We start from the raw sequence: 25,654 nt of genomic DNA on the forward strand, positions 1-25,654 counted from the left end.
TTAGTCTTTCAATCGTATGCTAAGGTTTAAAATGTGGGTTCCAAGCCAGGGTTTGAATTTCAAATTAGCATATCAAGCCTGGGTTATGGTTTCAAGTTAGGGTTTCTATTTAGGGTTTGGAATGATGGGGTTTCAAGTCGGGATTTGGATTCCAAATGAAGCGTTTTCAAGTAAGGCTGCAAATGGGATTTCAGCATGAGCAGTAACAGCATGGCTGTGTTAACATTAGCACTGCACTGCACTGCACACGCATACACTGGTGCATGAATAAAAGATGGAGCTGCAAGACAAACTCTGGGCTCAGAAAGCGGACTCGGTCTCTAGTCTCTGGTTGTGTTTGAGTCTATAAATAAAACATAAAGTCAGGGATGTCCAATCACTTCTTGTGCTATTTGAATAAAACATTTTTTTAAATAATAATAATAGCATGGCGGCAGGCAGCAGATCATGAACGGCAATCAATCGCTTCTAGTTGACGCCCTCCCACATGCACTCGCCCGCATTGGCGGACACGTTCATTTGCGTCGGAATGGACGGCCAGTCTGTCGACGTTACGTCACCCCCGCTTTTAATTCAGAAACATGTTTAAAATTTTCTGTTTGTGTTTTTTGGGGCAATAAAACAGATTAATGGCATTTGTTCGCCGAGTATTAATTGGCTAATTGGCCAAGTATTCCGCACGACTTCTCCGGCCGGTTTCAAGTGGTGACGTTATCTGGCGGTGTGAGCGTGTAAGGCTCGTGGTTCTCATCGCCGGCACGCTGGCAAAATCTCTGAATGGAGGCCGTTGCGTTCGGAGCCAGTGACTGCGTCTCGGGGTTTGTCGGGATTAGCGGGAGAGCCCGCTAATCTCCTCACCTCAGGAGAACGTTAGCGAGAAGCCTATCAGCTAATAGGGAGCTTCATAAAGATAGCAAGCCAAATTGAATATCGCGGGGCTAAGTAGATTTAAGCGCTACGCAGCTGGCGCTAGCTAAACGTTCAAACTTAATTGGCTACTGCCGGGCAGATAAATCAACTCAAGTATTTGGTCTAATACTTGAAAAAGCTCGATTTGTGAATTTTAGGAACAAGTGTGGAAAATCAGCAATTTCTGCGCCACATTATAATTTTTTTTCCTGGTTTAGGATTTCAAAGCAGGGTTTGCGTAATAGGGCCGACCGATTATATCAGCTATTTTTAGGGCTTTTCAAAATATGTAAATATGAGTTTTGTCCGATATAATCTTACTTTCTCAAGAAACAGTAAATGCTGTTCAGTAGATGTACTTTTTTCAATTATCATCTCATTCATTAGCTATCAGAATTTTTTCCCCTGCCAAATAAAGGAATTAGCATCGGCCTAAAAAAAAAAAGAGGCTTCTATGTCGGTAGAGCTGGTTTCAAGTCAGGGTTTGACATTTAAATTAGAGTTCCAAGCTTGGGTTAGTGGCTTTTTTAAAATTCATTCACTGCCATTGACGGCTATAGACGTCAAAAATTAATTTGAACTATTTCTATTAATTTTACACTTTTGTTAATAAGAGTATGAAAACCTAATAAAATGTTTTTGGAACAGAATTTGTGATTAATCGTGAGTTAATTATTGAAGTCATATGATTAATAACAACTGAAAATTTATATACGCGATTTAAAAAGAAAAAAGAAAAGATTATTAAAAATTAGGGGCGTCAGGCGATTATTATTTTTCTTTACGATTAATCACACATTTTATCTGTTCTAAATGTACAATTAAAAAAAATCCAAAAATTCTTGTTAACGCTTGTTAACAAAAGTGGGAAAAAAGGTTAAACTAATAGAATTAGTTCAAATGAATTTTTGACATCTATAGCTGTCAATGGCAGTGAATGAGTTAAAGTCAAGGTAGTAGGCCATAGTAGATTTTACCTTGAAAGAGATCTCGTACTGTTCTCCTCCCCAGATCTCCAGGCCAGGGTCGTACCCTCCTAGCTCCCAGAACCACTTCCTGTCCACGGCGAACAGCCCGCCTGCCATTACTGGAGACCTGCAACACAAAAACGCACACATTACACACACAGCCCGATTATTTAATCATTGTGCTCTTGAGTGGGCTCAGCATCTACAAAAACACGCACTCCGGCAAAAGATCTTAAAATTGTGTTTGAGGGCAAGAGTGCGAGTGCCGTGTTTCCTCCGGGGGCGAGCATGAGCGACTGTTGCCTCCAGATAGGAAGCAGCTTTGAAGAGTGTAAGGAAGGAAGCAATTAACACGCCACAGCTTCTGCCAGTCGCGACCCACACCTTGTTAGCTAGTTCTTGCGTGCTATTGTTTTTGCCCGCCGCTACACCTGAGACGCACAAATGAGCGACGCAGGTGCTCCCGCAACTTCACTTCAAAGTCCCGCCAACTTGATTGATTGCTGAAGCTCAACTTGCCACGTTCCACTTGAACCCCGCAGGATGCTAGCTTTAGCATTTAGCAGTGGCGACAAAGTGACAAATTGAAGGGAAAATTTAACAAAGTTTTGGTTTCAAATTAGGTTTAACTAGAGTTTGAGTGTCAAACAAGGCAAATTAGGGTTTCAAGTCAGGTTTTGGGTGTCAAACGGGGCTTTCAAGTCAGGGCTTGGGTTTCTAAATTTAGGGTTTTCGGCTAAGAGCTTGAAACAAGTGCTTGTGTTTCAAATGAGGGATTCAAGCATAACTTAAGGTTTGAAACCTGCATTTGGATTTCAAGTTTGTATTGCAATCCTGGGCAAGGGTTTGAAACCAGGGGTTAGGTTTCAAATTCAGATTCCAAGCTTGTGTGGATGCAGTTTCCACAAATCTTCACACTTGCTTGTCTCTCCGTTTTTCATGGTCGGTTATCGTAAACACACAAAGCAGAGCATCCTTTATATCCCACAGGCAGTTGCCATGGTTACGTGCGTTTCATCAGGTGTGCGTCGGCGTCTTCCGGCAGGTACTCCGCTCTGGCCAAAGTGGTCCCTGAGGAGGCTCAATTAAAGGCGCGAGCTGGTGCCGACGATCGGCCAGTGGGGTCCCCGCGGCGACGCGTGCTCATGACAAAGCGGCGCTCATATCGACTGCACGGTTAGCCTGCTCGTGACGCTGATGCAAGCCGGTGTTAAACGAAACCAGTTGAGTTTCAAATTACGATTTTAAGAGAGTTTTTGCTTTTCAATTTAAGTGTTTCAAGGCAGGGCTGCGGTTTCAATTTATGGTTTCAAACCTGGCTAATAGCTTGAAAAAGGGTTTGGATTTCAAAGTAGGGTTTTAACATCAGGTTTGGGTTTCAAATTAGAATCTCAAACCAGGATTTGGACTTCATATTAGGGCTTCAAGCCTGTGTTAGAGTTTCAAATTAGCGTTTCAAATCTGAGTAAGGTGGTGAATTGCCGTTTCAATTTTAGGCTTAGTTTTTAAATCAGGTATTTAAGCCTGGTTAAATGTTTGGATTTTAAATTAGCGTTTGAAAATTGGGTTTGACTGGGTTTGTGTTTCAAATAACATTTGTGGTTATTTTTCACACTTGTATGACCGTTAAATGGAAAATATTTAGTGCATTTCTTTTTGCATTTTTCCTATGCGCACACATTGTGTACAAATCAGAAGTCAATGTTGTCCTGTTTTAAAAACGGCAGCTCCACTGTACGCCTGCTGCAATGTCAGCCATCCTCCCCCTCAAGCCCGCATCCTTGTGTCAGGAGACTTATTTCCCAGGCGTCAATAGGACAGAAAAGGCGACATTTTTATCAGAGTGACCTTGTCTCGTTGTCAGCCGGCGTTCGACGTATGCGCCGGGGCGACCACAGCTGTCACGCTGTCCAGATAATCAAAAAAAGCCCAGAAATGCCTCAAAAGTGCACATTTGAAAGGTTATTGTCGGGATGTGTTTTCCGATTCGATTTCATACGAAATGCATCGCTTACTCAAAGGGCTCGCTGGGGTCGTCCTTCTGCAGCCGGGCGGGGATGGGGATGCGCTTGTAGTACATTTCCCAGTCGAAGGCCCCGCGCATGGCGTCGCCCGCCTGCGCGTCATAGCCGAAGTTGTCGTGGTCGATCACGTCGATCATCGGGCACACCACCGTCTTCCGGTTCTGGGCGATTCGGTCTGAGAAGATGACAACACGTGAAAATGTACTTACGAGGTCAGTGACAGGTCAAGTTAAACTAAAGTCCAGGTAAGCGACCATTTTTTAAGTATACACAGGCAAATTTACCTGATGGCTGGCAATTTTAAATTTTGTCTGTCTGCTACACATCCACTCAAGAAAAAAAGATTCCAATATTGGTCAAAATAATTGTGATTATCATTTTGGCCATAATGGTGCACCTCCTTAGAAGAACCTTCTGGAACGCTAGTCACTAAAGATGCCATCTCTACATAGCCCTTTTTTTTTTGTGCTTTGCTTCTGTGCTGATGTTTTGGTTAGCAACAGAACTGAAATGGTCCCCGCAATCAAAAGTACATTTCGTTCCTCACCGAGTAGCGGAGGCAGCCAGTTGACATTGGCCTCGCAATGCGAGTCCAGGAAGGTGATGACCTGGGCCTTGGCGGCGGTGGCACCCAGCAACCGGGTCCGGATAAGACCCTCCCTCTTCTTGGTCCTCAGGATGCGCACTTTGGGTAGCCGGTCCATGTACTCCTCTAGCGCTGCCTTCAGGTGCTCTGTGGGAAGGAAAAAAGGTTGTTGTATTTGGTTTTATTTAGCTTTGTTACTCGACTGCAAATGATAATCTGTTCTCAATTGCCTTACTTGGATTTTCATTAAACGTCACAGTGTGACGTCTTATAGTGTTCAACTTGAAACATACGACAGGCCACAACTGACCCCAGGTTAGACTTCGGACACCAGTGTAATGTTGCACGCTATAAAAAGTAACATTGCCGTGAAGGACAGAAGGGCTTAGCACGGTCAAAGCTGTAAGGGGGGAAAAAAAAGGCTCCTGTAAATCAAGGCGGGAAAAAAACTGAGCATTAAAGCCTGAATGGCAAATTAATTCTCTCATGAGATGAGACCCTGGAAAGGCGGGCTCGGCGTGGGGGTGGGGGTGGGGGGGTTATAGAGCAGAGCGTTAAATTGTGATTGGTTCATTTTCCCTCCAAAATAAATTGGAATTTGGCTCAAAGTGTTTACCCAACACAAGGAGATGATTAATCACGCTAATGAGCTTGCGAAAAACGGCAGCAAACACATTAGTCTCCATTAGATAGTCGGGCGGCGGATGCGGTGGTCACTGAGCATCTCGGATGGCAGGGAGAGTGGCTGGTAATAAGGTAGACAGATAGATAAGAATGTATATAGAGGTAGGTAATAGGGTATGGGTGGGTAGACAGGTAGTTGGGCGGAAAGACAGTAGCTAGGCAGCTAAGAAACTACAGTAGGTAGTCAAGTATAGCGTGATATTATATTATTGACACAAGGACAAGCAAGAGTTTAACAGCTGAGATAACCAAAACAGCAGCACCTACCGATGTAGACGTGGACAAAATACAAGCCGAAATGATCGCATAGACCATACCAGACCAGACAGCACGTCTACATAGTTTCTTTCCCCGCCTGCGGACGCATGTGTTTCTTCAACGGGATTAACGCAGGACACCCAGCACGGGAACATTGAGATCAGAATTTATCTTCAGGGGCTGGCGTTACACCAAGAAGAGGGGGGGGGGGGGGGGGGGACACTAAAATAAATATTTATTCACTCCCTAAACAAAATGTCTGGGATTTGTGTCTTTACACTGCATTCAACTTTGTCTTTACTGAATGAAACACATTCTCTATTGGGTTGTAGTCAGGTGACTGGCTTACCCAGGCAGCTTCATTGCTTCCACCCCATTTGAAAGAAATCAATACGTTGTCAATGCTGCACAATTAAGAGGAAGCACTTGAAGGTGGAACATGTCGCCACTTTGTGTCTCCTTAATCGTCGCTATTATCTCGTCAGAAGCGACCAGGCACGGAGTGGACATGGAGACAAAAAAATCTTGAAGTCCTATTTTTAGAATTACACTTTATGCTATATAAATATGCTATAAATATAGATATACAAACATACAACCTATAGAAATGAAATTTATTTGTAAAATGCAATTAAGCCAAAAGACACATAAACTGTAGTATCCGTATGTTGACAAGTGCCTCTAAGGGGTGTGACATCAGGGGTGTGACATCAGGAGCTCTGGCTCCAGCTCGGGTTGGCGGTTAACCATACAGTATTTTCCTATATTTTCATCATATAGCAGTCAGCTGATCCAAGATCCTTGAGAGTGTTTTCATTCTGCACTTGTGTCTTTTGACTGTCTCATTGTCGCTCCCAGCCATTTACACTGAAGCAACCCCCTTTGCTCCCGGCTGTTTTACCAAATTTGGACTGATTTTGCAAGGTCCACAGAATATTGTGTTCTATTGCTATAAAAACATGGAACCTACAAAAAGAAAGCTTAGAGTCTCTTCTCTCATCAGGAAAAATAAGTATTTTTTTTATCTGTTTCCGTTTTGCAGCAATTAGCATTAGAATATAGCTAAGTTTCATCATTATTCACAAACCTATTTAAAACACTGGGGAAAATAGCTTTTTGCAACATGGCCCTGGATGATCTCTTAAACTCTGTTGCCACCTGCTGGCCGTTTTTGTAATAACAACCATTGCTTTAAGTAACCTCTTCAGGTCAGAGCATCAAAGCTCTGCATCAAAGCCTTTTCTATGCTCTAGCATTAAAAAAAACCACGGCAATATTTAAAATAGAACATTTTATACATTTTTGGGAGCAAATCAATTAATAAAAGTGCATCAGTAACGTCTTCTGAAAAATCAAGCAAGTGATGACTTAGAACTCCTAAGCTGTGGCACCCGTAGGTCAAAGTAAAGTAAGTAAAGTACAAATACCTGAAAAACCTACATAACTACAGTATGTACTTCCCCCTGATTATTTGCAGTGAAACAACACTCATTTTCGGACCAATTGAGTAATTGGATTATTCCCAGAAACACACAGGACAGGAATTACTGCTCTTACGTAATGCCGAGGTGGGCGATCGTGGCGTCAAGGGCTACGCGGTGGGTGTTGTTTACCATGCGCGTAAACCACCTCACCCCTACACAAAGACATTAGAATCGATCGGCACCCGCTGACATCGGCTCTGCATCTCTCGCAAGCGCTGTAGCTCAATTATCTCCTCTTGTCACGTCGCGTCGCATGCCGCCCTCCCGCCTTCGCCGTCACACTGTGCCGAGCGCCATTACCTCATTATCTAAGCCACACACACACACGCACGCGATGTTCTCGCACAGACTGATGAATAAACATGCCCAATGTTAATTTTTTCGCAGCTGTCTCTCCACTTTCCCGCCTCCTAAAGATCATTTCCCATCGCCGCAGCCGGCGGAGGCTGAGGCCCGGTCCGAGTGTCTCTTGACATCGCAACCCTCACACCCACTACTAATGAAACCGTCTTGGAGGTGAAAATCAGTTCATCAAATGCTGATTGGTCATTTACCGCGCTAGAGGGACGACGTGCTTTATACTCTGACTGGGTCATTACCTCTATTAAATAATCATGGTAATTAGCGGTTTCCACTGTCAGTTCAAAGGTTTCAATTGCCTGTAAACAACTCAACACAGGCTCAGCCATGGAAAAAGCTTTCTGCTGATCTTGTGAGACTTGAGAGTATAACTTGCCAGACTCCAGCATAGGTTACAGGACTTCTCTGTATTCTGTGACGAATTACAATACTTCAAGGGGAAGTCAATCTTAAAAAATTCTTGACAATAATATGTTATAAGTGACCTCACTAGCCTAAGTATGACATTCTGATTAATATTACATTTGTGGAATATGAGTTATGAAGCAAGATCTAGCCGTTTTTATCCATCTTAGGGGGCAGCCATTTTGCTAGTTGTCGACTGGAGATGACATCACAGATGCTCAGAGCTGAGGCAACGACCAATTACAGTTCACCTGTTTTCTGAAGCTGAGCCGTGATTGGTCACCTGAGACCTGAGCAACTGTGATGTCATTTTCACTCGACAGCAAGTGGCAAAATGGCCGCCTTCTGATATTCATAACATCTGCTGGATTTTGCTTCATAACTCATATACATAATGCAATATTAACCAAAATACCATATTTAGACTATTGGTGCTGTGTATAACATATAATTGTCCAGAATTTTTTCTTGGGTTGACTTCCCCTTTACTATTTGCTGAATTTTTTCCCCCCAATCCATACTTTGCTCCCCTTACAGGAGCTGAGTCTGGTGGTGTTTTTTCCCCTTCCCTCCCTTATGTTGTTTTTCTTTTCATCTGCAAAAACAGGGAGCAGTAAAGGGTGACCTGTGGGACTCCTGTTCTGTATGTGTTGGTCATTGTTTTTTCTATGTCTCTTGGACGGATTGTGTCTGTCTGTTGCATTTTGTTGCACCCTGTGGTACAACTTATGTATAATCACCGTGGTAGTTTTGGAAGGCCGCTAATAGCTAGCTGCTAATGGCTAGTTGCGATTACAGGCCAAGCGATTAATAAAAATTAAAAAAAAGATAAATTTATTTTAACTCATTCACTGCCATTGACGGCTATAGACATCAAAAATTAATTTGAACTATTTCTATTAGTTTAGCATTTTTTTCCACTTTTGTTAACAAGAGTATGAAAACATATACTTTTTTTCATTGTACATTTATAACAGATACAAAATTTGTGATTAATCGTGAGTTAACTAGTGAAGTAATTAAATAAAAAATGTTAATCGCCTTTCACCCCTAATTTTTAATAATCTTTTTTTTAATGAATTTATGGCAGTGAATGAGTTAAAAAGAGTCGTACATTTACATTTTTACCACATCTTCCCATTTTCAGGGCCTAATTCTGTCAAATCACTTCAATATAATCTATTTTGAAGGCTGAATGGCTTACGCCACGGCACCATTTGTTACGTTTTTGACCGTGATTCATCTTTGTCAAGTTCAAACATAATTCTCCTTCTTAAAAGTGTTGACTATGAAGGATAGCGGAGGTTGAAGCTCAAACAAGTGAGTTGTCAACCTTCAATCTTTTGAAAGCTTCTACTTAAATTTGTCAGCGCAATAATTTTATTGCTTTTTGGATGCTATCTGATCTAAGATAAGCGCGGTAGGTGAAGTCACATAGACGATGTTCACTTATTGACTATCTCCATCTTCTCTCGCCGTTTCTGGGTTAATTTTGGACACCTTTCGTGCGCCGTTCATCACTGCCAGAAGCTAAGTGTGTATTTATTCAGCTGTGGCACGCTGCACACACGAGCTACCCCATGATGGAGGCCTGCCACGGGCAGATTGATGGCCCAATTGCTTCCCCTCGCTGCTCTGGCCCGCCCCGACGGGCTTGCGATGTTTCACGTCCGCTGTCTGGCTTTAATCCCCCAACCTTACGAAATAAGCAGTGCCAGATGCATACGAGCGGAACTTTTACAAATTGAACGTCACATGCTTGTCCATGTGTCAAAACGCCCGATGTCGACGCGGAATACTTTGTCGCTTTCGCCGCACTCGGCGCAGGAGGAGGATGACACTAATTGAGGCTGAGTGCTGAGATGTGTTCGTCAGACGCCTGCCAGGCCCCATAGCGTGGTTTCTCTAATGCCCCTCTACTTTTTGAAGACATGCAAAAATGGTTTGCGCAGATTGACGCTATTATTCCGTGATCGATGGTCACAGAAAACTTTTATTTGTTGCTTACTGGATACAAGTTACGTAAAATTAGTTTCATTATAGACTCAACACTTGAACATTTTTGTCACTCTTGTGAGGTAAACTAAAGTCTCGCAAGGTATGACGAAATCTCACAATAAACGCCAAGATAAGCCGAAGTCTTGCGAGATATTCTGAAATCCCGCAGGATATGCTCAAATCAAGCAAGACGTAATGCTCCAAGTGTATCGAGACGAGATGAAATCTTGTGTGAGATTCTGAACTCTTGCACGATTTGCTGATTTCACTAAATATGCTGAAGTCTTGCGGAATCTGCTGGAGTCTTGCAAGTCATACTAAAGTCTCATGAGGTATGCTAAAGTCTCAGAACTATGGATTTATAAAATTGAAGGTTGGCTCTCAACTGGGAACATAAATAGAGTTGAGGATAACATATTTGATCATAATCCTGACTAAAGATTACAAATTAGAACCAGTTTCCATGCATGTACAAATATCTACAACTATTCCAGCGAACAAGTTTTTCAAGTTAGGTTGGCTGCTTTATGTCGTACCCCAAATTTGCATTACGGCTTTGAAAACATCGGCCATTGAGTTAAGTAAGAAAAATAATAATTAAGGCAATGCAATTCCCTCACATGTGGGCAAAAAGAGCTGTATATTTATTTTGCATGGAATTCAGTCAAGGACAAAACAAATCGTTTATGCTTGTTTATGATATCTTTCCATTAAGATACCATCAGTGTTAATTTTGACAATAAATTTTTATTTAGTTTTAGTCAAATTAATTAAAGTTTTAATCATAGTCATCTCATCTGGTTGTATTTTAGTTTTAACCCAACTGAATTGTAATTGAAAATTTAGTCGATGTTTTCAACTTTTATACAGAAAGAGATAACACACCTACTTGTAACTGTAGTTTAACACGCAAGACACATTTAACACAACTGTGTCTTTATTAAACATGTTGAACTGACAATAATATGCAGTCCTAAAACGTAGTTTTCACCTAAAAAAAAAAAAAAGTGCATAATTGCCTGAGATTAATCTTACAGCTGCACAACGAATTGAAACATGCTTGAACATTAAATAAAATGCCATGAACAGTTTCTGAGTGGCTCTTTTCTCCCACCCGCATTTCATTCCTTCTGATTGGATTTTGTGAATTTTCCTTTCGAGTGTCGTTTTCGTTTTAGTCCTTGACGAAATTGTCAGTCAAGTTAGTTATCGCCATCGTCTCAATGAATTGTTTCTATTTTAGTTTTGGTTTCATTAACGTTTGAAAAAAAAGATTTGTGGCGAAAAAATATGACGACATTTTTTTCGTCGACGAAATTATCACTGGATACCCTCAATTCCCAGTTAAATCCTATGAATTCCCATGGAAAGTTCCCAATTTGTGATATCTCCAAAAGTCCCCCAAAAGACCACTTGTTCATAAAAAAGCACCACGCTGAGTGATAAGGTTAGTGCAAATATTACTGTACCTACTTGACAACTCAATTAAACATGCTTGGTTGCACGGACATCGCCATGGCAACGGGCGAGAAGCGGAGCCACGCCGCCGTCCGCAAAGTTGAAAGCCGACTAATTTGTACCTTTTGTCTGACAGCTTCGCTCCAAGACAGCCAATTGGCCAATGGTTTCCTTTCATATAACCACACAAAAGTATGCTGCAAATTCCAAGGTGGAATCCTAGGAAAAAAGTCGGCGAGCAACACACATGCTTGTCCTCCTCCTCCTCGTACACGTCTCTCCTCCATAATGCCCTGCCTGCCTATTTATACTGGAAGCCTTTCACGAGAAAGGAACATTGATTTGCGTGGCAGTCCGCATAGAAACACTTCACCATTGTAGCACCCGCCCTCCTCCTCCCTTCCCACAACCTTCCTCCATCTACCGCTGGCGTTCCTCAGGCAGTCTCTCATCCGCGGAGAAGCATCGATTGAATCTCACGTTCTGCTTGGGTGTCTGAGGCTTAATTACAGTTGGAATGAGATCTAATCAAAGGGCAGCGGCCCTGAGAGAGAACATCACAGCCGACAGCCCGCAAGGGTTAGGCCTCAACCATGTAGCTGGGTAATGTTCTCGCTTCCGACCTGGCCTCGTGCATGTCGAGAATGAAAAGCGCGAAAAAAAATTCTCAATACACTAATCAACCTTGTGACGTTGATCAGAACAAAAGAAAAGAAAGATTCCAAATTGGAGATCCTTGCATTTCATTGGACAGTGACAATGCAAATCACAATTGACAGCGTCCAATAAAAAACATGTTTTTAAAACTAATTTCTTTGTTTCATTTTTTTTTAACTCATAAAATGCGTACAATGCTTTTCACTAGTGCCTAATGAAAAACATGTATCTTCAATTTTTGCTGCCCCACCCCCTCGGAAAAAAAATACTTTGTGGTTTGAATAAAAAGAAATAAGTCACATCTGGAGATGCATGCTTTTAATCGGAAAGCCATGATATGTAATTACCATTTGATGTGGGCCAATAAAGTATATAAAAAAAAAAAATCTTAGGGTTTTAGCTACATCCTCCAAAAACTATTAATCTAAACCATGACCAAATTTGAATTTGTATTTTGGATAAAAATAAAGAAATTCACAGATTTCAAGATTGTTATCATTTTTACCAAAACACTTGTGTTTAAAAAAAATAAAATACAATCACATTTGACTCTTTTTTGTGTGTCTGAAATGAAAGAAAAAAAATTTTTTTTGGTTTTGTTTCAGTTTTTGTTTTGGCTGTAAGGAAAACAATTTTTTATTTTTTTTTTAAAGGAAAAATGTGGGATTACCTGCTTTTAATTGGACAGATGAAATGTACGGTAAATCAGGGATAGAAAGACCCTTTTCATTTAAGCTAAAAAGCCAAAAATACTTGGCAATGAAATCCTTTTCATTGATATGTAAATGACACTTGTTTAATGATGTGAGAATGAGAAGTGTTTCTTGTTTATGAGGCATTGCTTGCATTAGCTTTAGCTTTTCTAATGGAGTGTTTTAATGGGATGTTTTCTTTGCCTAAATCAAGCATGCCAAATGATGCGTTGCCAGTTCCGTTGCAAAATAGTACTTGTGACAAGTATTGTATCCAACGGCACGAAAGTTGTATAACTCTTGAGTTGGACCAAAACAGCGCAATTTTGTGTGCGCTTACAGCAAAACCACCAAAAAGTCACCGCGTTGGCATTTCGGCAAAACGTATAAACCCCGCTAATCTCTCGGTGTAGCCTCCGCTGTACAGTCGCACGCTTCGCAGCGGGAGGGTTCAATTTCAGCCTCTGATTTGCGTTAAATGAGTCCGAGGCAGCGGAACATCTCATTACTGTGGAGACGGAAGGTAAACACATCCATCAACGAGGCATCGTGACAGAAATCGTTAATCGGCGAGGGATGTATCGAGATCGTGGAGAGATGGCGCGTCGCCGCGTACCTTTGTCGCTGAAGTCGTCCACCAGGATGATCTCGGCGATGAGCTGCGGTGGCGAGCGGTTGAGGACGCTGTGGACGGTCCTCAGCAATGACGACCATCCCTCGTTGTGGAACGGGATGATGACGCTGGTGTTGGGCAGCTTCTCAGCGTACAGCTTCTCTTTACAGCTACACACACAGATGTAAAGATAATTAGAATTGGAAGATTTCGAGGTCGTGGTTTAGTGGTGGGAATGCGGAAGGGCGCTTCTCCTTTCACATTTCTCAACAGATTTAAACGTCAAAAGGATTTAAAAATTCAGGACACGCATTTCCACACGCACTAAAAAATCTTTGATTAAAAAAATGCTTGACACATGGACCTGCTCCTTCCATATTTTGTGACCAATTCAACCGATAACATTCCCGAATCTCTAGAAATCAAGAGATATTTTACACATTTGACCTCCTGATTCCACATTTTGTGACCGAATCAAATCATGTTTCAACGCTCACATACATTTCCAACAATTCAATTAAGTCAGCTTTAGCTTTTCAGCATTCACACGCAATTTCTACATAAAGTGCATTCTCGAGTTTGAGTGCACAGGTGAATACAGAAACACGGCGTTGTACAACAGTCTTAAAAGTATAAATTCCTGCCGCATCTGCTCAGCATCTCGCACATTTGAAGAGTTGCGAGAAATGTTGTTCGTAGCTTTGCAATTTTGAGTCATTTGAAAAGTAAAATGACTTCATTTGACAATTTTCAAGACTTCTGGACTGAAGTTGAACAGTCGTGGCTCTACATTGGTCTGTAGATGGTCACTGACACACTTATTACCAGGCTTGGGGAGTAACGGAATACATCTACTGGCGTTACGTATTCACTAAAACAAAAAATATATAACTGTACAACATGTAATCAGATTACAGATACATTTGTTAAAAAATGGGGATTATTTCGAGGCATTACAATTTCTACGATGAGAGAGAGAGAGAGAGAGAGAGAGAGAGAGAGCCTGTCTGTGTGAAGTGTGGCTGCTTTCAGTAATAGTTCAAAAACAGCATATAGCCTTCAATCAATCAATCTATCTATCAATACATGCATTTTAATGGATGTCAATCATACAAGGATTTTTGCTATTTGTAGGCTGCCCGCGTCCCTATCATCCGCAAATAGCAGGGTTGCACTGTATAGAAATATTTATTGTGGTGATATTTATTTTTATTTTGTCTTCATGAGCACACTTGGAATTGGGGTAATCGAAAAGTAATCCAAAGTAATCAAGTTACATTACTTTACTATTATGGTACTTGGATTACATTACGAACTACATTTTTTTTAGCAAGTAACTTGTAACTGTAACGTAATACATTTGAAAAGTAACCCTCCCAACACTGCTTATTACATCCATGCAACCACTTTTGATACCACTTATCCCCATTAAGGTTACATATGAACAATTTAGAGTCTTAAATTCATATACCCATGTTTTTGAAACTGATCTGAAAAAAAATAGTGGACATGTCAATGAATTTTGAGCAGCATTTGGCAATTGTCAACAGTCGGGACACCCTTCCATCATCGTCAGTCCGGCAATATTTTGTCTGTTTCCATTATTCGTCAGCGAAACGGACTGAGAAGGTCCGCTGGTACTGACTGATGATTACATTGACGGACGAAAATTCATTCCCGGCAATGCTTAGTCCATCACTTTTTTTTTTAAAGTTTCCCGTCATTCGTTACTCTTCAACAAATCAGGCGTCCGTCATTGATTTCAAGGTTGGATGTTAGCAGATAAAGATTGGGGAGTTTGGCTTAGTAGGATTGTAGGTTAGAAAGTTTAGGGATTAGAGGTTTGCGGTTTAGTGTTAGTAGGGTGAAGGTAAGTTTGAAGTAAGGTAATATCAGTATTTGAGACAAATCCAGCGGCAAGGGGCTACAGTAATAACGGGATGAGAGGGTCTCCTGACGGCGGTGTTCGGTTTAGGTGAACAGTATGGGATTTTTTCTAATAGGTTTTTGGTGAGCTAACAAATACACGCACGCACGCACATACAAAAAAAAAATTATATATATATATATATATATATATATATTATAAAAAATAAAAATAAATAAAAAATAGAGCAATGATGATGACATTACCGAATGAACAATACTGAGCTCTTTAAAAAATAAAAATAAAAATAACGGGATGAGAGATTGCTTCCTGCCGGTGGACTCGACGACCGCATTCAAATATGACCGCCAGGAGGCAGAACGGCGTTGTGATGGACAGGCGACCGTTGGTCACGGTGAATACCAACAACAGACCAGACCACAGGGGACACCAGTGTGCATCTGTTGACATTCAGTAAGTCTACACACTTCAATTAAACCACGGCCAACGTGTCAGTCGCAAGGTTGCATCAACAGCACGCCAATCAAACAGACGCCGCATGGGGGGAGTCGGAGGGGGGGGGGGCATGGCTGTAATGTATGCAGAGCACCAACAGAGTCCGATGAGAGTCGTTTAAGGTCAAGGTAGGCCGGCTTTTTATAAGTGACAGTACCATCGCACAGCAGTCCTTTGAGAGAAGATGGCGGCGAGGAAGAATTGGAATCTGTTTTTCAGGAAAGGGTGAAGCGTCCACTGATGGGATTTTGAGATTGAGAGCATGTCGGAATGTTTACGATTGATTTACAAGGATCCAGCGGGGAAACAGTAGCTTTGTCCCGGCATTTACAACAGTGTGAAAAGGGCTCGTAGCACCAGATTCAGCGGTAAAAGGGATAGTGATCCACTGCGATATAATAGCTCAAGAGTCTTTGTAATCATTTTTATGTATGCACATTTATGGACATCATATCAGGGAATTAAAATGATTTGACAGTAGAGCTGTCAAAATTAAGCGATTAATCGACAAGTAATCAATTATCAAATTAATTGACGACTACTTTAATAATCAAGTAATCAATCGTTTGGAGCCATTTTTTTTTTTTAATTGTCCAAATCCTTTGATTTCAGCACATCAACAGTAATTGTCTACTGATTTCTGTAGTCATTCATGAAATATCTTTTGTGTTTACTCAAAATAAGACATTTGCAAACATCTGTTTTTACTTTGGAAAACAATGACCGAACCGGTAACATAGTACAACATCACCAATTTTTTTAAAATCACTATACAAATACGAAATACGAAATAAACACCAGTCATTAGTTAACTCATCACTGCCAAGCCACTTTAGAAAATGTCAAGATTTTCAATACCCACGTGATATTACATTCAATAATTATATATAAACCGAATCTGCCAAATGACAGAATAGACTCTCTCCTTTTTGCCTTGTCCCGTTCTTTTATAATCAACAGTAGAAAAATGTAGGTTGCACAAAATGCAGCCATTATTCCCATGGACTCTCAAACTGTGTTTCTTTCGTATAAAATGGGGCAATGATGTCATCTACCGGTGGTTGTGCATCAGTAAAGTTGTTTCCAAGTTTGACATTTATAGTGGAGCATAATCAGATTCTCACCCATCTCGCCCCGTTAAAAAATATGTAATTGACTAGTATACTTGTCAAAGGCAGTGAATTAATAAGCAGTGATCAGGCGGGGAAATGCTTTTGTAATACACATTAATGCAAAATTTAAAGGAATCAAATTAGTCGATTAATCGATAGAATAATCGATAGAATAATCGATTCTAAAAATATTCGATGGTGACAGCACTATTTGACAGTATAATATCAACACAAACGTAGAACTGCAACAGTATTAACATTTTGAGTTAGTTTTTTGTTGTGAAGAAAAAAAAAAGACAAAATGAGTTCTTCCACTTCTAATGTTGGTTTGCTGTTCAGCAGTTTGTGCCATCCTTGAATGGGAGTTTTTATGCAAGAAATCCCTTTGCACTGGAGAAAAAAAATGTGCGCTCCAACTTTTGGGGAATGTTCTTGAGGTTACCGACACGACTTACTTGGGGTGGCGGATGTCCGGAAGGGAGCGGTTGAGCGAGATGCGGTCGCTGACGTAGATGTTGAAGCCGTTCTCCCTGTAGGCCAGGTCCACCCGATCCGCCTCCGACATGGGAAAAGGTTTTCCTTGTTCGCCGTTTCCTACGGGAGAACATATACAACTCACAGTATCAAGAAAGGCACAGGTACAATGACGCTTCTACAAAACAGGCCTAATCGTTCCACAATAGTCCGTCTTTGTGCTCCTTTCAGGCGGCGCGTCAAAATAGAGGTCTTCCATTAGCCTATCGTCAATTTGCACAAAAGGCGGCGGGGGCACGCACGGCAAGGCCGATCCACTGTCGAAGGAGTTCATCAAATTACACGGAGACGCCGTGTTCCATTAGGCGGGAACGATCTGTCGGCTTTGCCGCGGTAAGCGAAGCGAGCGAGGGCCTCGTCTTAATAGCTTGTTTCAGAGATCAACTCCTCTAATTAACGTTTTGTTTTGCGCCGCGTGGACGGGTTGCGTTAATATTATGCCTAAGAAAGAAGAAGAATGAATACACCATATAAAACTTGGCAATTTAGCATTGTCCATCTGTCTGGGACAGTGGTGTCCAAACTATGGGCCGGGGGCCATTTGTGGCCCGCCAAACATTTTTAAGCAGCCCGCGGCATATACTAAAAAAGACACTTGTTTTATATACCGTAGAACTTATCTAAATATGCCAATGAACTCTTTACAAATTGAAAAGTAACAACATTTCTCTTCATAACACTGTGATGAATAAAGATAATGCCTGCACCCCATGGCCACTATTTTCTACAGCAGTTGCTCAGCATCACTGCTTATCCATCATCTTGGTCCCTGTGGTGACGTTAGTTTCTCATTTAAAACAACTGCAGGAGCTCTAATTCCACTCTGGCTCACTTGGCAGCTAAATATTTTTCATCTTATTAACAAATCAACCGTCTGTTTAATTTGGAATAAAGAAGGGGAAAGGTGGGCTCCTCAGACAAGATGAGAAGCAGAATTGATGCCAACGCTATTGACTGTTTTTTTTTTTATCACCAACTCAGATGGGTGAACGATTCGCGCTCTCCTAATAACTTATGAAGCTATTAAACTAAAATGAAGGCACTATGTTATTATTCTCAGAAGTAGGCTATATGATAACAATTCTAATGTTTTGGGCAATTTAATGTTGCCCATCTGTCTAGTATTGGATTATTCAACATCTCCCCCCACCCCACCAAAAAAACAAATCATAATAAATAACCATGTGAAACGATTAATTGTGAAGATTTCTGCCTATTATTGATCAAACATGCTTCAAACCATTTTGCTCTCTAAAGAAACCCAGCACGACGTTAGCTATGGCAAGAGTAAGGAGTTCAGAACTTTCACAGAGTGATTTTCTCTGTGGGTTTATTCTCACCAACTCGAGCGGCGTCCCTTCGCATGGCGTCGTAGTCGTGCCAGTCCATCCGTCGCACGCCGTCTTGCCCAACCTGGGCGACCTTCCTTATATGGTTCAGTTCCTGTGGATGGGAAGAAGTTGGAAAAGATTTAATTAAGTTTTTTTTTTTTGTAATCAACATTCACAATCAATACCACTTGGCCTTCTCATTGGGTAATTGTCATCACCGATGTGGTCGGTTACCTGATTCGTTTGCTGAGGGCAAGCTCGATAATCAAGCCGAGCTGACAACTTTTTTGTTCCTAAACTTTGCTTTGGTGCGTTTATGCGATGTATGTGTGGGGACAAATTCATCTATGGAGGACATCTGGAAATGGGCAATATGAGCCTTCCCATGATATGCATGTCTACCAAATATCATGTTGCTAAGTCAAACTGGCTCTGAGGACTGAATTTTTAAATGGTTGGATAATTAGAGTTTTGTGTTTTACAGAGAGGCATTGAACTTAATGCCACCACATTCAGCACTGATACAATGACAATAACTTGAAAATGTTGCAGTTTAGTGTCTGTTCAAAGCAAGTTAAGTAGTACAACTTAAGTGATTCAAAATGGGTAGCAATGGAACAAAATTGACTTAGAAAGAAAAAATGTCAAAATTGCCCCAAATGGCTGTTTTGGAACAAAATGGCAGACTTCCTGTGTCTTTTCGGGCATGCCTTCTTGAGACTATTTTGTGCGTCTAGTTTGGGTTGACATGCCTACCAAATTTCATGTTGCCAAGTGAAACCAGATTCGGGGGCTGAATTAAAAAACGAAAATACTACAGGCGCTACTGATCCAGCAATGGCAAAGTGACCCATTTTTTTTTTTAATTTTGGAACCAAATGGCCGACTTTCTGTGTCTTTTCGGGCATGGCTTCTTGAGACTTTTTTTGGGGTCTACCCATGGTAGACATGCCTACCAAATTTCATGTTGCTCAGTGAAACCAGATTTGGGGTCTGAATGTTCAAAAAATACTACAGGCGATACAGATCCAGCAAGGGCAAAGTGACCCAAAAACGGTTGTTTTGGAAAAAATGGCAGACTTCCTGTGTATTTTCGGGCATGGCTTCTTGAGACTTTTTTTGGGGGTCTACTCATGGTAGACATGCCTACCAAATATCATGTTGCTAAGTGAAACCAGATTCGCGGGCTGATTTTTTTTTTTTAAAGTACTAGGGGCACTACTGATCTGGCAATTGCAAAGTGAACCTAAAATGGCTGTTTTTGGAACAAAATGGCAGACTTTCTGTGTATTTTCTGGCATGGCTTCTTGAGGCTTTTTTGTGGGTCTACTCATGGTAGACATGCCTACCAAATATCATGTTGCTAAGTGAAACCAGATTCGCGGGCTGATTTTTTTTTTAAAGTACTAGGGGCACTACTGATCTGGCAATTGCAAAGTGAACCTAAAATGGCTGTTTTTGGAACAAAATGGCAGACTTTCTGTGTATTTTCTGGCATGGCTTCTTGAGGCTTTTTTGTGGGTCTACTCATGGTAGACATGCCTACCAAATATCATGTTGCTAAGTGAAACAGATTCGGGGCTGAATTTTCAAAAAAGTACTAGGGGCACTAGTGACCTGGCAATGGCCAAATGACCCTAAAATGAAATTTTGGGGAACAAAATGGCAGACTCATTGTGTGTTGTTTTTTTCAGGCATAAGTTTCTAATACTTCTTTGTGGGGCTACTCCTGATAGACATGTTGACAAAATATCATGTTTCAAAGTTAAACGGGTTTTTCGAAACCAGGCTGGACATGCCTGTAATAGATGATTTGGTCTAAGAATAACACCACCAAAGATACAAAGCAATTTCAAGAAGAGGACCCTAAAAATATTTGCCTGGAAACAGATGGGGATGTGGAATGTGGGGGATGGGGGAAACAGGCAGAGGGGCACATGAGGATATAGAGCATCTATTTTTCTTTTTTCCCCCCACTGGCTCAGTCTGTCACATACACACACACAAACCGACAAATGCAGGGAATAATCAAGTCTGTGTAAAAAAGCCAAAGTCTCTCAGCACTAATGCACAGCAAATGCAAACGGACACATTAATCCGGCATTCAGCTGACTTCAATTCAATTTGGATTTTCCCTCTCATTCCGCATCCTATCAGACCCACAAGAATCCTCATGAGTAAAGAGGGAATATGAAAAAAGCCTTAAATAGTATGAAAGTTCTTTTTATCAGCTGACACAAAAAACACACATTTTATCCAGTTTGACTGTGTTTGCTGCACAGATGCCACAGGTCATTTGTGCAGCCACACTGCAGGTCAGCGGACCAGAATGCAATGCGGCAATAAGAACGACACAACGAATCAAACGCAACACTGGAGTTATGTTCTCGATGTGATTTTGTGTTCTGAAAAGCACAAATCTACGAGATACAAGGCCGTGATGTTTACTGATTAAATTGTTTGCCCATTGAGTCGTTAATCAAAACCACAAATTGTGATATGGCACATTGCAATGTTCATTATGCTTTATGAAGCAGTATTTGGGCAAAAATGTCCAAATTTAGTAAATTTCACTTTTTTTCCACAAATGGATGCTCATGGCCAGTCGTAGGTGTGTTATTTAAAAAAAAAAAGTTTTTAATACAAATTATCGACCAAACTAAAGTGTTTAAAATGCGATGCAACGCTAATATCTCAACAAACAGATCCTTTTTGTTGTCTTTGATTCTGCCAGCGATATATTGCGCTGCACAATGTCAATATTATCATAATGCACAAAGAGCTATTTTTCTTGTTTCAAAAAATACTTGGTGTTAGTGTTTCGTTTCATTTCAATGAGGACTTCTAATTTGAGACTGTTTTGAGGCACAAGGCAAGACTTTGTTGACTTTCTTTAAGGAGATTGTTTTCAGTTTCAGCTCCTTGAGTCAAAAAAACAAAACAACCTTTATTGACTCACCTCCCGTGGTCTTATTTTGATTGAGCGGTGATGAGCTTATTCAAAATGATGAGGCGGGTGTCCTCGACAACAAGACAGTGAATCATTTCCAGGGAAAAAACACACACGCATCTTTCCACTCTCACCGGCAGCGACCTCGCTAAACAACATTGGCAAGATGTGCCTTGCTGACACTTGACAAAAGATGCAATGTGGGGAGGGGAGTGTTTCAAATACACTAACGAGTCTCTGCCGCTGAGTGGAACACATCAGAAAAAAAATAATGCTGTCTTCACGCTGTTGCAATCAAAAGCTCCATTCGAGCTCACAATGCTGCTTTTTTTTTTAAATACGACTTTTAATGTGAAAACTAAAAACAAAACACAGCCCCCGTAGTAGCAAGGCAAAAACATTTTTTTTTTTAAATTGTCACTGGAAAAAATAAACAGAACTGCATTGAGAAAAGATGGCAAATTTAAAACAGACAACTAAAATTACTCATCTTTATTTCTGGTAAAATAAATTACCTACAACTTTACTTCATAACACTGAGATATGTTTTGTGTCATGTTACAACTTTAACCTTATAATGTTTTGGCTTTTTTTCTGGAAATCCTATGACTTTATTGTCAGAAATCGTCATACTAAAAAAACGTGCGTTTCACGTAGTGTTGCAGCTTTAATCTGCTAACTACGATTTAATTTTCGTAATGGTAAAATGTTTCACTTTCGCTAAATGTTTCAATCTGATAATGGTATGTGTTTTTTCTAGAAATACAACTTGATTTTCTTAATACTAAAATAAGTTTCCTGTAGCATTACATCTTTAATCTGATAAGATTGTCTTTTTTTTTTCAGGCAGCGTTATGACTTTAATTTACAACATTACAGCTTTAGTTTGATAACGTTATGGCTTTTCCTGTGAATATTACGACTTTATTTTCATATTATTAAGATATTTTTACATTATACATATATATATTTTAATTTTATTATATATATTTTATATTTTTTCTACAGTACAACCATTTTTGTGGTAATATGATTTTATTTAGATTTTTCTTGTAATATTACGGCTTCAATCACACAACATTATTTTCGTAATTTTATATCATAATGCCTTTATTTTCATGGTAATGTGTTTTATTTTATTTTTAAATAATTTTATGATATTGTTCCTATTAGTATTATGGTGCTTTTTCTGCTGATATTATAGCTTAATGCTGATTACACGATGCCTCAATTTGAGCCAGGAAACAGACTTGCTGTGAATCTCGCGTCTACCTCGCAGCCGCAATCTCCTTCGCATCTGTTGCCGCCAACAAAAGAGGCGGCGCAAACAAAGCCATTTGTTCGGGACGCAGCCAAATCCCACGGTAAGAGCGATAAGACCGACGCATCCCGTTCATTCTCTCAACACCCCGCCGGGGTCGATACTTCCCTTTTTCAACTTCCTCTCCGCCACCTACTGAGAGATAGCAGTCGCTCTTTGGTTCCACGCCCCCACTTTCCCACTCGCATTCTCACCGCTTCCTCATCTGCTGCGTTGACCCCCCCCCCCCCCCACCCCCCGAGAGATGCAATTACCTCGCCACCTCCCACCTCTGCTCGCTCGCGGTCGGCCACTTCTCGCACGGGTGAGTCAATCAGCAGTGAAAACTTACTTGGAACGCTTTCAGGGCCATCCACTGCAATGGCTCCAACCACACGTAAAATGGCCAATGTAATACTGCTGAGATTAGATTGGGATGGGCGAGTACCGATACCAGATATTCGTATCGGGCTTCAAGGTATCAAGTACTCCCAATGGCTGCCGATACTCTTCACTCAATTTGGCGGCATGACCTTGTCCATCACTGTATTTCGCGCATATACTTATTTTGCAAAATTACCTGTTTTCCTTGGGAATTCTTTTTTATTATTTTACACTTTTACACAATTTATTTTCAACAAAGATCTGTCATTGGTTTAATAGAAGTTTTATGTATTCAAGGATCTTCTCGAAAAGTAGAAGCCAAATGTCCGTTTGTCGCTTTTTTTTTTTAAATGCACATGCGGAAGACTATCCTACCAGCTGTCCCGCTCGTCCGGGGGAAACGCCTATCGAATGTCGGGAGCGTGCGCGCTCATCTTCATCATCATCATCATCAGTCTCTGCAGCCAGCCTCACTTCATAGACTGATGTCCTCTTGCGACTCTCAGCCATTTTCAAAGTAGGCGGCGAGATCGGTGGATCGGCTACAACGATGAATGGCTGAATTAGAAGCTCAGGTGCCAAATGCTACATGCTACGAACACTCGAAGCGTGCATGACGTTACGGCAGATTGACGGGATCGAGAACTAATCGTTAAGATGAATTACTCAGAAGATGCAGCGACAAAAAAAAAATACTTGACTACACCTTTAACAGTTCTAGTATTGATATCGGTATTGGTGTGTACTCATGGACTTAAGTACTACTAAGTAGAAATTCTTATTTTACCAACTATACCATTAATTAATCGGATAAAAATTGCTTTTGATATTGTCCACTTAGGGTTGCTTTCCTCACGTTCTACTGTAGAATCTGTAGTATATTTTTTTGTAACTGAATTAACTGAAGTTATTTGATGAATCGTTGCAACCCTACCGTCCGTGTAAACTCAAAAATGCAACCGGCATCATTGTGGGAATGCTGGAAGCATCATTCATAAGCATTCAATTTAGCATTCAGCCATTAGCATTCCGCTTTCAGGATTCCCACGCAATTTCTGGAGAAATTGCACTTAGTTGGATAAGGAATGGCTTCAGAAGTTGCACAAAAACTCCCAACCACACGATAAGAACGAGTTGGTTGCTACTATGCTTACTAACAAGCTATTTTCAAGGGGACATTTGGCTTCAAATAGAAACGTTGTGTTCAAATTTACGTAGAAATTGACTTCCGTGGATTCCCATCGCGACGACTCATTCATCTTTGGTTTTGCTTGACGATTCGTAAACAACGCCAGAGCAGACAAATTAAGAACAAAACGCGCGTCTCCGCTTTGTGTTTGGCTGATCTCGCCGGGCTGGTAACGGCTTCAGTGGAGTAGCTAGTAAGAAAAAAAGGAAATATAAAGAAATCAATACGCTAATCCCATTCAGCCTTTTCCCACATAAGTCTTGTTAGAGCCGTTTGTAGCGCACATTTGCTTCCCCTTGTTGGTTTGCGTCTGCTTCGCTCGGAGATGACACGGCGAGCACGGGAAAGCAGCCGAGCGAGATCAGAGCGGATTAAACGCGACGAGACGCGGCCTGATACGCCAGATGAAATAGAATGCCGAGGAACTACATTCATACACTGTGTCGCCCCAGGGGAGAGTGTACGGGGGTTGGGGGTGGGGGGGGGGGGTTTGGGGTTGGCGGGTTCCCCCAGCAGTCTTACATCTGAATTTGGATTTTTTGTTTTTGTTTCGTTCCCTCAAAAGCACACTGAGGGAGTGTTGTTGTTGGCCAAGCCGTAGCCAAATCCAGTCCCATTACTTACAACTATTGGAACAAATAACACAATGGTACATTGACATTTTTGCGATTTGAAATGTTTACAATTTTAAAAGGTGCATCAAAAGTTGCATAAACAAACTTTGAACCCCCAAAAAGAACATTAGCATTTTCTGGAACATCCATCAGTGCTTTCCTAACTTTTTGTGTAAGTCATGCTGTTACGTTACATTGTTACCTTACCTTGCTATGCTGCGTTGTTACGTTACAATGTTACATTACCTTGTGACATTACGTTGTTAACTTGTAACTTTGCGTTGTGCTACGTTGTTATGTTAAATTGTTACATTACGCTGTTATGTTATTACACTACAATTTTACGTTGTGACATTACATTGCTACATTACGTTGTTGCGAATATGCTGTTACGTTACATTGCGCTTTTACGTTATGCTGTTCTCTTACGCTATCATATGCTGTTACATTATGCTGTTATGATGTTACATTACAATGGTAGATTGCATGACTACATTGGACTGTTAGTGTTACGTTATGCTGCTGTATTACACTGTTACATTACATTGAAACGTTGTGTTATGCTGTTACGTTGCTACATCGCAATGATACATTATGCTGTTACATTGCACAGTTACGTACAATCACTCCATTAAACTAGCTTGCCTTTGCTTCAAAGATTTAAGTTTTCAATGCTAAGTGTTTCGTTTTCATATTTTTGTGCATTTTCAGTGGTGCTCTGTTATGCTAAGTTACACTGTTACATTACATTGCCTTTGCAA

At 40.9% G+C, this 25,654-nt stretch overlaps 1 protein-coding gene across 2 annotated transcripts in view; it reads right to left on the bottom strand.

The window, feature by feature from the left end:
* The window catches only part of LOC147160536 (polypeptide N-acetylgalactosaminyltransferase 10-like), a 31,384-nt gene that overhangs the window by 3,906 nt on the left and 1,824 nt on the right, over nucleotides 1-25,654 (bottom strand). For both annotated transcript variants that reach the window (XR_015090387.1, XM_086057750.1), the window contains exons 2-7: nucleotides 18,466-18,568; nucleotides 17,047-17,185; nucleotides 13,100-13,266; nucleotides 4,449-4,634; nucleotides 3,893-4,076; nucleotides 1,887-2,004 (exon numbers count right to left, since the gene is read on the bottom strand). Coding sequence is in view for 1 of the 2 variants with exons in the window: in XM_086057750.1 (XP_085913876.1) it covers nucleotides 1,887-2,004; nucleotides 3,893-4,076; nucleotides 4,449-4,634; nucleotides 13,100-13,266; nucleotides 17,047-17,185; nucleotides 18,466-18,568 (897 nt within the window). In the remaining variant the exon portion in view is untranslated. The remainder of the gene's footprint in view (nucleotides 1-1,886; nucleotides 2,005-3,892; nucleotides 4,077-4,448; nucleotides 4,635-13,099; nucleotides 13,267-17,046; nucleotides 17,186-18,465; nucleotides 18,569-25,654) is intronic.

This window comes from Leptonotus elevatus, chromosome 16, assembly GCF_054856555.1.
Source record: "Leptonotus elevatus isolate MCC_2025b chromosome 16, RoL_Lele_1.0, whole genome shotgun sequence".
In the NCBI taxonomy this organism is placed as follows: Eukaryota; Metazoa; Chordata; class Actinopteri; order Syngnathiformes; family Syngnathidae; genus Leptonotus; species Leptonotus elevatus.